Below are 12,884 nucleotides of genomic sequence, written 5' to 3' on the forward strand. Positions count from 1 at the left end.
TTATTTGTCTTTCAATGTTATTTTTCATCAGGAAAGTACTACAGTAATGTACTTATCAGCCACGAAAACATGGCTCCTTGCTCCGAGTCATCCTCGTACAACACTTTAATTTTCATGGTCCCATGAAATTCGTTATATCGAGGTTTGACTGTATTACAGTATTCCTACATACTGATCATAGCAATATATTCAGATCATAGAAGAATTTCTTTAGATTAAAGACTTTATTACTATAATTAACCAGTTGCACTGGAATTGTACATGCTAGTTTGTACAAGTAGTTACTATTACAGATATAAAACTGAATGTCATAAACAAGATTTTTAGACACAAGAATACATACAACTTTTCAGGCTTCATTTAAGTATATCAGTCATCCATGCCAAGACAATATGTAAATTTTTGGCCTTTTAAGCACAAGGAAAGAAATTGCACAGTTTATTACAGTTAATAATCGCTTGTTACAAAAGATACTTCACCAATAGAACACGTAACACTATTTTGTATAAAATATTTATGACATATTTACAAAAGACAGGTGAAAGTCAGGATAAATAAGGAATATTTTTGTCACAACTGAACAGCTTATTTTTTCTTTCTCTTGGATGGTCCTTCTTCAGTTGCTCTATCTACATTGCTTGGATTCTGCGCAATACGTCTCACTGTGGACATGCCGTCAACAAACTGCGTTCGAAACAGCACATTTGCATTCTCAAACATACCATCCTTCAACGAAACAACAATGAACTGCAAAACAAAATTTCAATTGTGAAAACAATTAATTCAAAAACATACAATAGAAAGAAAAAAAAGCTACATGTAAAAAGTTTTCCGAAGATAACTGAATGCTTTCTGTTATGGTTGGCCAATACTTTCCTTCAGGAAGCTAATACCCAGCACTATCAAAAGAACATTAGAAAAATCTCAACAGTGGCCAAACTAACCACGTCAGCAGAGCTAAGCTTTTCTTTATTTTAATTTAAAAAAGTGTACTTTATAAAAATAACACTTTGGCAAAAGTCTTACTCTATTATCATTTGCAGCTTCCACTTTTGCTTGTGACTGAATTCATCCAGCAGAAGGTAAAAAAGTGTTTGCTTGTGATCACAAATCCTGAATGCAAACAACAGATTGTTTTGAAATAATTTTCCACACATTTTCCACACACAGGTTTCTTAGATGTGCTAAATTTGCAAATCACCTTGTTCTTGAATTTTGACACTCTGTAGCTTTCAAGGAATATTTTCTAGCCACCTCAATTATGTTTTGAATCATTTCTAATTTCTACACGTGAATATGGAGCACTGAAAACAAAAAAAACTTTTTTTCCCCTGACCCTAATAAGCAGAGAAGGTAGTCCCTACTTGCTTCTTAACAGTACTTTAATCAGTGATGCTTTTCATACACTTACTGGTGTATCCCTTCTGAAATATTCCACTTTACCCATTAGGCTTACATCAATAGTCTTTAATATTTCAAGAAATATGAAAAACTGTGTTATCACACTCATTCCACCTTACGCTTTCTGGTATCATTCTCAGAAAGGATTTCATTCTCTGGTCGATGTACATCGTCTCACAGTTATGGAAATCTGCTAAAGTAGTATTTGGTGCCTGCAATTGCTGCATATCAAAATTTAATGCCACATTTACCTGTTGTATTCATGGTGCATTATGCAAATCCGCATCTGGCCTTAGTGGGAAACACCTTTTCTTCAGCTGTAAATTTTCTTCTCAGATTAGAATGTAGGCAACAATTTTCAAATAAATGATTTCAAACTTTTAACACCGAAGCAAATCTGTTTTCTGTCTTACTGGCCCATGTTTCTTGATACCAAAGTGTTTACACTCTAAAAAGAATCTGAAGTTCGCTCTTGACACTGTATCGCAAAATTTTATATATTTCAGTACTTTCGTATATGAACAGCTGCCAACAACTAATAGCTATATGAGTTTTGCTGTTTCTCTTCACAAGTGGGGTTAGTCTTGTTGTGTAACATAAAACATTTACTTCTATGGCTTCCACCTGCATTCACAATATCAATATACGATCCTGAAACTTCCATTTTGGCCTGCGTTTTCCGAATTCTGAATGGCCCTTGAAAAATGAAGTTAACTGACATCTACCTATCTTCAGCAGACACATCACAATTACTTTCACTTGATTCAGCAACGCCCGCAATACAATCATCACTCCTGGCTCCTATTTTTCTTTCAGTTTCACTCCCTTCTGACTCTTGTTCCGAAATTCACCATAAATGTTGAAAGTGTTCCATTACTTCCTTGTCCGATATTTTCAATATCTTTGTCATGACACAGATAGTTATAGCAAGACAATACAGAAATGGAAAACTTATTTCTATTAAAGGAGTTCTACTTTCAATAAAATTATTACTCATTGGCACACTGATTTTTCCATGGTACTCACGACAATAATGATCTGAATGACAAGTTACAAGTATGTTAACAATGTTCTCCAGAACCTCAACGAACTATTATGGAGTAGTTCTGTAAAACGCCTTTGCAAATGCCCTTTGCAGCTGCCACTGAAGTGTAGTGTGCAGTTTTATGCACTGTGTGCTACTCCTAGTTTCCTTTGGAATAACACCAATCTCCAATATTAATACAGAGACAATTAGCACAAATGTCTGTTTCCAGGTAACTGTTCCTTCATGGAACAATGAGTTGTACTTTGTCATCATCTCATTACAGATTTGAAAATTGTTCGTGTACTGGTCACTATTAAACCATGTCAATGGAGTCAGATAGGTCTGTTGTCATAAACGGTGTGTCCCATTTCCACTGGGACTGTGGCTATGAAAAATAAAAGTCATCAATGGCGTTAAAAAAAAATCACTATATTTAATCAAAACAATCTCCCCCCGAATCCAACCAATCTGAAATCATTTTGAAAAGTCAGCTGTAGTCATTTTTTGGTGTTGCATTTAGTACTGCAATTCATTCTTCTTGGATGTCCTTAACTGTGTGCTTTCATTGCCAATTTCAATATGGCGAACAACCAGAAGATAGCTGGGGCAAATCCAGTGAACACAGTGGGTGATCCAGGAATGTGAGCCACCTGTTGGCCAAAAACTCATGCACAATCTTTACTTTGTGGATGGGGGTGTTGTCATGGAGCAGCAACCAGAAACGGGCCTCTCTGTATTCGTGTCAAATTCAACAAATTCTCACACACAAATGTTGGAGGACTCAAAAAAACTTTATGTTGCCTCACTGCCCCACTGTCACTTTCCAATGAGTCTCAGGCAAATATTTTTACATTCACAGCCAGGATGCCTGCTGCAAGCTAGAAATTTGATTTTCCACACAGCAGTTTTTGAAACTTCAAGGATCATAATCGTGCAGCTCACCATGATATAGCACAGCCGTTTGAAATTTCACAAAAGCAGTCCCAATGGAAATGGCACACACTGTGTACATCAGTTCCAGTAAATTTCAAAACTGTCAATTCCTGTAACACTGAGATGACTATTTCTTTAGTATGAAGGAAAACCTTTCATTATCTGATACTGCTGCCCTAACTTCAGATGAATTATTTTAACATCCCCCATCATATCTTTTCAAATACTCTGTGGGTATCAAAATTTAACATCTAGATGTAATAAACAAAATTCTTTCGATCTGACCCCACATATGCTATGGTTACCTATCCTTTTGCTTTTAACAAATTACCTGATGTTTTACCATCATCAGAAATTTGTTTTTACACCGTAATGCTTAATGCTTAAAGACTATCATTCATATACTGGTAGTCCATACTTACAATAGAAGTCCTCTAAGCTTCAGAGGTACCTTTAAACTATCATAACCATTGACTCCCCTAATGATGATTATTTTATTAAACCCAAGAAAACAATCTGGTGTGTTGTAATGTCAGTAAAAGAGAATCACGATATCCTATGTGAATCTGTAGTGTATCACACATGCAAATCAGTCTTGAACTGTTACAAACAGATCCTGAAATGTTTAATTGGAAAAGACTAAAAGAGAGCAATAAAACAGGGCTGTTCCTTGTTATCAGCTTTCACACAAACATCACTTAGATGGTTCATAAGGGGCACTAAATAGTTGGTGAATTTGATATTGGTTTGACAAATCAGGAATATAGTATCTTTTTTTTTTTTTTTTTAAAAAAAGAAGTAATTTGCAAAGAAAGACAGGTGCTCATCACTCAACACACTTTCCAGTGTAAAAACAGTGAATAAATGTATACTGAGGTGTTGTAGAAAGTGTTGCATGTCTCCCCTAAGAAATAATTAATGAATAAACCGAAAGACATGTTCCCAAGTTCTTAATACATGCAAGCACAAAGATCACAGGGGAGGGGGGCAGATCTTAACTTTCACTTTAGTACTTTTTTTTTAACTCCTAAATGCTGGCCTGTTGTTCTATCAATGACTTGTCAACTGTCACCAAGTACAAATTCCCACCTCCTCCACCCCCACCATTTGAATGCTATTAAGAGCATAAGCTTTAGAATGGAAACTTAATTCACTGCCTATCACACTTCAACAATAATAATACAATAATAAGTGCTCCCTCAATGCTTACCTGTGAGTGTTTAAAATGTGTTCGCAACATAGTACCAATGTTCTGTGTATGCGACAAGTCCAAAGCAGCATCTACTTCATCCAGGATATAGATTGGAGCAGGCTTGAAGAGCAACATAGCCAGTATAAGAGAGAGGGCAACAAGCGACCTCTGTCCTCCTGACAGTTCCTGTAAACCTTCTTTCCACAATCCACCAAAACCCACTTTCACCTGCAGAAAGAGTGAACTGGTAACATACAATAAAAAGTTTGGCCATAGAAAACTATTTAGGAACTACAAAATCATTAATGTTACACCGAAGATACATATGATGATAAACCACATACACTACCTACCTCAAGTCCATCAAGAACGTCTTTGCCTTTCGGAGGCTGCAGACAAGCTTGTGCACCTGGTAACAGTGTTGTGAAAATTGAGCCAAAATCTTTGTTGACTTGCGTCCATGCTTGTCGAAGGGCCTGTTTCTTTTTTTCATCCAACTCTTGTAATACTAACATAATCTTGGCTCTATCATTTTCTACTATCTGTTTCTTTTGTATCAGGTCATTATACTGGAAAATTAATAAGTGAAACAGTAAATCTATGGTTCTGACACTCACTGAGTAAAAAGTTGGTTCCAGCATGAGAATTTTATCTTACTAGCCAGAAGACTTACCAACAAACAAGAAGAGAAAACATAACAACAAAGCTATTTAAAGTTTTTACCAATAATTTGAATTTAAACATAATGAAATACAGTAGAAACCCACTTAATTGTTCCCAAAATTAATGTTTTTGCACTATTCAAGACATTTTTTATTGCTTGCATCAAATTTCCTATGTTCACAATGGAAACTTGCACCCATTTTTGCACTAATGTACTTACAATTTACCTGCAATTTATGCTTTATGAAAAAATGTTTGTGGAGAAAAAACTGGTGTACATTGATAATGGCATGGTGCTGGCTATCAAGAACTATTTACAAATATTACGTGGTGAAGTTCCTTGACACCAGGGCACTCTACTCAGCACATCAAAATCTCCTGCCGCTGCCAAGCATTACTAAGCACAGTGGCTGATGGAAGTAACTAGGTTCACTCAAGTAAAGGTATAATGACCAATTACAACTGTTTCCAAACTGTCTCCATTGTAAACATCATGTTATGTAGTTTGGCCACTTCAGTGCTAGCTGACACCTTTGGTCACTGTGTGTTGCTCAAATGTTTTTGTATTAAACACAACACATTTATTTTCATGCTTAGCAAGATGGATTTCGAGAATTTATTCTCATTGTCAAGTGCAAATATTTACGTATGTAAACATTTTTGTGGTGTTTCACAAACTAACAACATGAATCACAGTGTGTGTGTGTGTGTGTGTGTGTGTGTGTGTGTGTGTGTGTGTGTGTTTTCCTCCATAATGGAGGAGGCACAGTACCTTATAACCTCAAGAAGAATACGGGGCAAACACCACAAAATACTTATGTAAATATTTACACTTGACAGTGAGAATAAATTCTTGAAACACATCCGGCCAAACATGAAAAAAATACACAACAGATGCAGTGTTTCGTTATTTAAACAATGAATGTGCAGATTTAAGCTTCCCAAAAACATTGGTGCGTGAAATTGAATGAAATGTTTCTGCCTCCCAGATGGTTACCTGTTCCCGTTACATTACCGGCTTTTTATTAGATAATAATCCTTTATCAGACGATAAACAAGTCCTTAAAGACTATTTTGATGCCTGTTACATACATATTTCATACACAAAGAACAAAAATGCAAGGGTGGATCCTGTACGGCTTGAAAATATATTTCCAACATTTTACAACACTTTTTAGTCCCTTGAATTAGTGTAAAACTGGAGTTTTGCTGTAGTTATAATGAGTGCATTCCTTCTAAAAAAAAAGTTTGAGGGTACTCTGATACTGGATATAATGCAGCAAAAATTACTTATAACTGAAGCATGGGATACCACCCATCTGCTTTTAGCCATGATATCATCATCATCATCATGGTAGCAGGACCATAGACACATTTATCGGTAGCTGGCGTTTGAGCTTATGCATATCCGTTTAGCACTACCATCGCCCACTATTAGAGGGCGAGGGCACTACATGATTGTCAAACTGGCTGCCAGCAATTCAGTTGTCGAGAATGGTTGCCGCAGCTTCGAAACGCTTGAAACAGTCAATGACATCGCTTTTCCCACCAAAAACTGCACTGGTGTCATTCATATTGCAATTACCAACACGAAAACAGGAAATAAAAAAATTATGTGCGTGAAATAAATCTTTGGCACTCTTCCAAGTTCTCAACATCATAAAAAAATTACTTTGTCGACGATAAAGTTTAGGGGTACGCATCCCCCAGCGTTCCTCCAGAAAAACAGCACTGGTTATAATTATGATACGTAAGTGCACCAAATTGTTTCTTGTAAAGTACACACTGCATTACAACTGAATTGAACTAATCAACATTATAAACTGTTTTATTGACAAAGCATCTGACTAAAAAATTAACGTTATACTTATTCTAAACCTTGCCATTTATTGAGTGTCTATGATTTGACAATGCTAGCAGAAACAAAATAATCAAAAACGTAGGCTTCTGCGGCCATTGTCACAGCCAATAAAAATCATCTGGGTTTGTTACTGCATTGTCAAGGTGTGAAACTACTGACATTTTGTCACTGTTGCATGTGACCTTTTTCAGGGTGTTTATGTTTACAGTAAAAGCTGTGCTGACCAAGTGCATTGCCTGCTTCCACGCTCAACACACAGCAACACTACAGTTGGTTTCACACCAGATCTGGGCAGGACACACAGTGCTGCATACAAGCCTGCACCTACCCAAAGGTGTTTTTATTTACAGTAAACAAAAACATGCTGAAGGAGGTCACTTGCAATAGTGACCGAAATGTTGGTAGTTTTACATATTGACAATGTGGTCACAAACCCATAGGAATTTTACTGACAAAAAGAAATGGTTTAAATTAAATCTATGGACTATTTATTTTCAAGGTTTATTGCTTACTCATCATCATCATCGTACAGCTGTAAAAATTTTATCTTCGTTGTCACAAATATTTGGCTGTTTCTTCTGAATATTAAATTGAAGGAATTGCATTTTCCTGTAGACATACGAGTCTCACCTTTACTTTCAATAAGAACAAAAGCTGTAGTAATTAATTAAAATTTGTGCCATGGCCAAAACTTGAACTTGTGTCTCCAGATTACCAGGCAGATGCGCTAACCATTGCATCACTGTAGCATGGTAGTCACAGTGCTGTGTTGATGTAGTGATTACCACATCTGCTTAGTAAGCAGGGGACCCAGGTTCAAGTCCCAGGTGTGGCACAAATTTCAATTCATTACTTTACCTTCTATTATTCTGAATAGGTTACAATTTCTGATGATGTGGTTATGGTGGGACCTGAAAACATAGCTGTTTTTTCCAGATTCATATCAGGTTTCACTTCTATTCTGACATGAGAATGTTATAATGCCTCTTGCTTCCAAATGTATCATCTGCCCACCACACACTGATTACCTGTGTAAACCAACAGCTGACACACCCTCTTTCTTTCCCATCATATGGCACATTAAGTTGCCAACACTGCACCACAAAACACGTAAGCCTCTGGTCCCTACTTATACCTTTACAAACCTCTGCAGAAATGACTAATATTGTTGATTTTTTTAAAAACATTTTAAGTCAGTTCCATTCAAACTACAAATTGACTGAGGCAAACTGCAGTTTAAACATGGCTGATGTTCATAAAAGCCAATGTACATGGTAATAGATTTCTGTAGTTGGCAGCACAACAAATTCGGCACCTACTCACCGCTCCTCTACCCACACTCATCCTAGCTCTCAGCCAATATGGTTCCACAACCCTTCCACAGTGGTGTCCTTGAACAACTGTGAAAAACGGACTGCAATACCTTCTAGGATGCAGGTCATACGTACAACAGCAAGTAATACATAAATATAAGATTGCAATCACAATTCAGTCTAATTCTCGAATTTCGGCTTGTCCCGCAAGCTACTGATTCCTGCATTAATCAACTACTTCAATAAGGTCATGACTTTCTAAAATCATGCCCTGAAATGAGATCCATTCTGTTTGAGATTTTGTCCACCACAACTAGAATAGTTTTTCGGTGCCCTTCCAATGTCTGCAATATCCTTGTCAGATCCTATGTTCCTATCTCTCTGTACTATCGCTTCTACTCCTGTGGCCATCCCCACTGCAAGACTTGCCTTATGGGCCCTCCTATGCCTAGTCTGTAACTGGCAAAACATGTACTGTCAAAGGGAGACCCACCTGTGAAATGATATCAGATATGAACTGTTATGGTTCGGCCTTTTACATCAGCATGACTACCACTAACTTATCAGTTACGATGAATGGGCTTAGGCTGTGGGAGTATACCAGCAACACACAAGCAGAGCACGCTCTACAACATGACAGCCATGACCTCGATGCATGTTTCACCACATGCGCCATCTGGCTTCTTCCCCTAGACACCAGTTCCTCAGAACTCTGCACAAGGGAACTAGCACTACAAGTCCTTGGTTCTCAGCACCCACCTTGCCTTAACTCACGTTAATTTCTTCCATCTCAGCATTTATTCACAGTAACTACTCCTTTCTTCACTCCATTTTAGTTTTATATATCTTTCATTTTTCTGACCTGTCTATTTCTCGCTGTCCCCCTCCCACATCTGTTGCATATAATGCACTTAGCTTGTCGCTCTTATGAACTTGTGCACTATGTTTTAGCAGTAATCACTGTCTTGTACATTACCCTGTGCAGTGCAGACCCCAACGATGTCCTGTCTGGCAAGTCTCCCCTGACCCAGGGTTCTGGATGATTTTTCCGAACTCTATCTCTTTTCCTAAACCTCTCTAGTTCTTTCTTTCACACCTCTCCCTTCCCCTTCAACCCTTTTGCTGGGAGGAGGAGCTATTAGCTCCAAAAGCCTGCATATATAAAATCTTTTTTATATATTAGTTCTCCTGTCACCACTTGGTGAGTAGATTTTTGATCTATCCAATTACATTATACTGCCAAAAATTATTTTCGTTGTTATGTTAAGCAATGTGAAAATGTAGACATCAGCAACAATAGTTTGATCTCTGAATATAAGACAACCTTGTATTTTTCGAATGAGGAAACTGACAAAAAACTGTCTTATAATCAGTTAAATACACTATTTTATGCAAGTTTGCGTAGGCTCCCCTAGCTTGTTTCATAGAAGAACATTATAAGAATTAAATTTTTGAAAGAAAAGAACCATCTTAAACATTTCCATAGCATGCGAACAACTGGAAACATTACTTTACCTTGAAGTATATTTCATACGCAGTACATGTTTATGGAGATATTTTGTTTAACTCTATTACAGTCTGACATTTTAGCTCTGTTTGGAACTTAAAATGAATGAAGCAGCCACAAATTTTCAGTGAGTTAGAGTAAGTTTGTGTCATATTAAAGCTTGTTAATCCTACTAACTTAAAAATTTCTCCCTTCGTGAGGAGAGGGAAAAATATGTCATTTATGAAAAATTATATATTGATGTAAATAAAATAGAAAGAAACTTCCACATGGGAAAAATATATTAAAAACAAAGATTCCAAGACTTACCAAGCGGGAAAGCGCCGGCAGACCGGCACAATGAACAAAACACACAAACACGAGTGTACACCTGTCCTTTTTTCCCCCTAAGGAAAGTCTTTCCGCTCCCGGGATTGGAATGACTCCTTACCCTCTCCCTTAAAACCCACATCCTTTCATCTTTCCCTCTCCTTCCCTCTTTCCTGAAGAAGCAACCATCGGTAGTAATTCTGTGTGTGTGTTTGTGTGTTTTGTTCATTGTGCCTGTCTGCCGGCGCTTTCCTGCTTGGTAAGTCTTGGAATCTTTGTTTTTAATATTAATTATATATTGAATGTAACTTCAATAACGAGAACAAATTTTACCTGCTCTTCTTCTTTATCAAGCATATTCATTGCACGGATATTCAATCTACGACCTAATTCTTCTTTACGCTCCTCTAAAGTATTAATGGTTTTACAGGCTTGTTTCATATCCATTGAATTGTAATCATATGCACCTTTAGGCTGGCCAAAAAATTTTTCTTCATCTGGAATCCACTCATTTTCTTCAATAATCTTGGCAACCTGCAACAAATCTTGACTATTAGATAACGTAAGAGGAATCTATATACAAATATTCTAAACTAATGCTCCAGCAAACAAATCACAATCAAATACAAGAAATAGCACAGAAAGAGGTCATCCTCCCTGTGAATTATCGCATCAATAATTCCACAAGATAGCCCATCAGTCTGAAAAGTTTTGAGACTGGATCAACAAAAAATAGAGATAAGTTCGTGGTTTGAATGTTTTAGGTGTTCTACACAGTCTCATCCCACTTGTGTACAACAGACAGACCCTTCATACAACCATGTGAAACAGTTAAAGTCCTTCCTTGGGATGTTCAACTATTGCATCAGATTGGCCGGAATGTTGGTTATTTTGTCAAAATGTTGAACCTCTACATTGCTGTTCTGTGGTAGGTTTCGTATTGTTAACACCAAGTCTACTCAGTCATGACGATTTTTCTCAGAAACAAATTGCCCATATTTTGTATTTCGATCAAGTTTTGGCAGGCTTCCATGTGTCGTTCTTGTCAAGGTGTGTTCGCCAAACTTTACACACACTTTTCTTCTTTTCAAAACATTCTGGAGAATGTCTAACACTTTGCTTACAAACTACAGTGAAACAACACCTGTGACAACACTACTAACACACTAGTCTCACAGCCCCGCTATTTATCACTGCCTGCTCACAACTGACAGGTCAAATGCACAGCTGTTTACAGCTGTTAATTCAAGTTGTTACTGTAGCTGTTGTACTGATGTAACTTATAAGCCTGGAATAAACTTAGTCTAAGCTTTTTGAACATACCATGTATACAGCCAAAAATGTATCTGTAGTTCTGCGCTGCAAAGAAAGATTCTACATAGAGCAACATTTTATATATTAATGCTGAGAAATGTTCCACAATTCACACCCAGTTCTGTTCTTTTGATGATTACTAGTATCACTTTGCAGAATTTGAGCACCTATCAAGGATTACAGTGAAGATCTGGTCTGCCTATCGCCATCTCTTGCCTTCTGTTGTGCACACCATAAAGCCTGCCCTATTACTATGGAAGCTTTGGAACAGAAAGGAGTTTAACTTTTGGGCAGAAGCCTTAATTAGTCTGCTATATACGTGAATACTCCTTGTTTCTAGTTTCCAAAATATCAACAGTAGACACTTTATAGCAGATGACAGGTGAAAAAGTAAAAGGCCTCAAACTAGAATGCATACAATGAAAGAAACACAAAAAGAATAATCTTCAGGTTTATTATTTTGCCATATGTGTTCAGGGAAACCCCCTCTCTTGAAGTTGCATCAAAATGTTATAATTTATGAGTACAAAATTTGTATCGGTGTTGGAGACAGTCAATAAAACCAATGTGATATGGTTAGTAAAATTACAAGAAAGCTGAATATTATCAAGATGACAATAACATTTCTGTTAAAATTTTGTACAGTAAATGCTAGTTTTCAAGTAATGTACTGGATATCTTTGTCTCTTCTAGACTGGTATAAAGAGCGTCTCAGAAGGAATGGTCAATATTCAGAGATACGACAGGAACAGTCAAAGGAAAATAGTCTATTAAAAATGGGCTCTTAAATGCATACCTTAAGAGCTACGAGCATTTGTTCATCTTTGCTTCTCTAAAACACACTGTTTCTATTGAACAAGTGCACACACCTCTTGTGGTATGTATGTTAGAGCTCACATTTACTATATTTTTTTGCTTCGAATGACCTCCCAGCCATATTCCTGAATACTGACGATTCTCTCCTGGGAAATTCTGTATAAGGCTTACAGTTTTATTTCTAACTTGTCTTACTTTTCATAAACTTTTTATTTGTTTTGTACATTGGTACATCATTTATCATCTTATTTGTAGTAAGTTACAATTACACATGTCAATGGCGAAATATTTTTCAAGGGTTCACATCATGCAATGCTGAAATACTAAAAAGGCTAGCTGGCACTGTAAACATGGCTGGCATTCAAAACAATCAAAAATTTCTCCAATGCCCACAAGTATTGAGCATTCTATGGCAAAACTAATATTTTAAGACTGTTTATATGAGTATGGTTTGATATGCCTAGTAAATTCCCACGAAGGAATGGAATACTTTATTGGGCCTTCGTGGTTGGAAAATACCTATTATAAGAATCATATAAGGAATTTGA

General features: G+C 36.8%; 1 protein-coding gene across 1 annotated transcript in view; it reads right to left on the minus strand.

The window, feature by feature from the left end:
- Nucleotides 1-205: 205 nt before the first annotated feature.
- LOC126272282 (structural maintenance of chromosomes protein 2) overlaps nt 206-12,884 on the minus strand; it is a 131,033-nt gene continuing 118,354 nt past the window's right edge. Inside the window, exons 19-22 of the mRNA XM_049975040.1 lie at nt 10,540-10,740; nt 4,907-5,122; nt 4,572-4,781; nt 206-747 (exon numbers count right to left, since the gene is read on the minus strand). Coding sequence (XP_049830997.1) covers nt 586-747; nt 4,572-4,781; nt 4,907-5,122; nt 10,540-10,740 — 789 coding nt within the window. The 3' untranslated portion in view covers nt 206-585. The remainder of the gene's footprint in view (nt 748-4,571; nt 4,782-4,906; nt 5,123-10,539; nt 10,741-12,884) is intronic.

Source organism: Schistocerca gregaria, chromosome 5 (assembly GCF_023897955.1).
Source record: "Schistocerca gregaria isolate iqSchGreg1 chromosome 5, iqSchGreg1.2, whole genome shotgun sequence".
Classification (NCBI taxonomy): domain Eukaryota; kingdom Metazoa; phylum Arthropoda; class Insecta; order Orthoptera; family Acrididae; genus Schistocerca; species Schistocerca gregaria.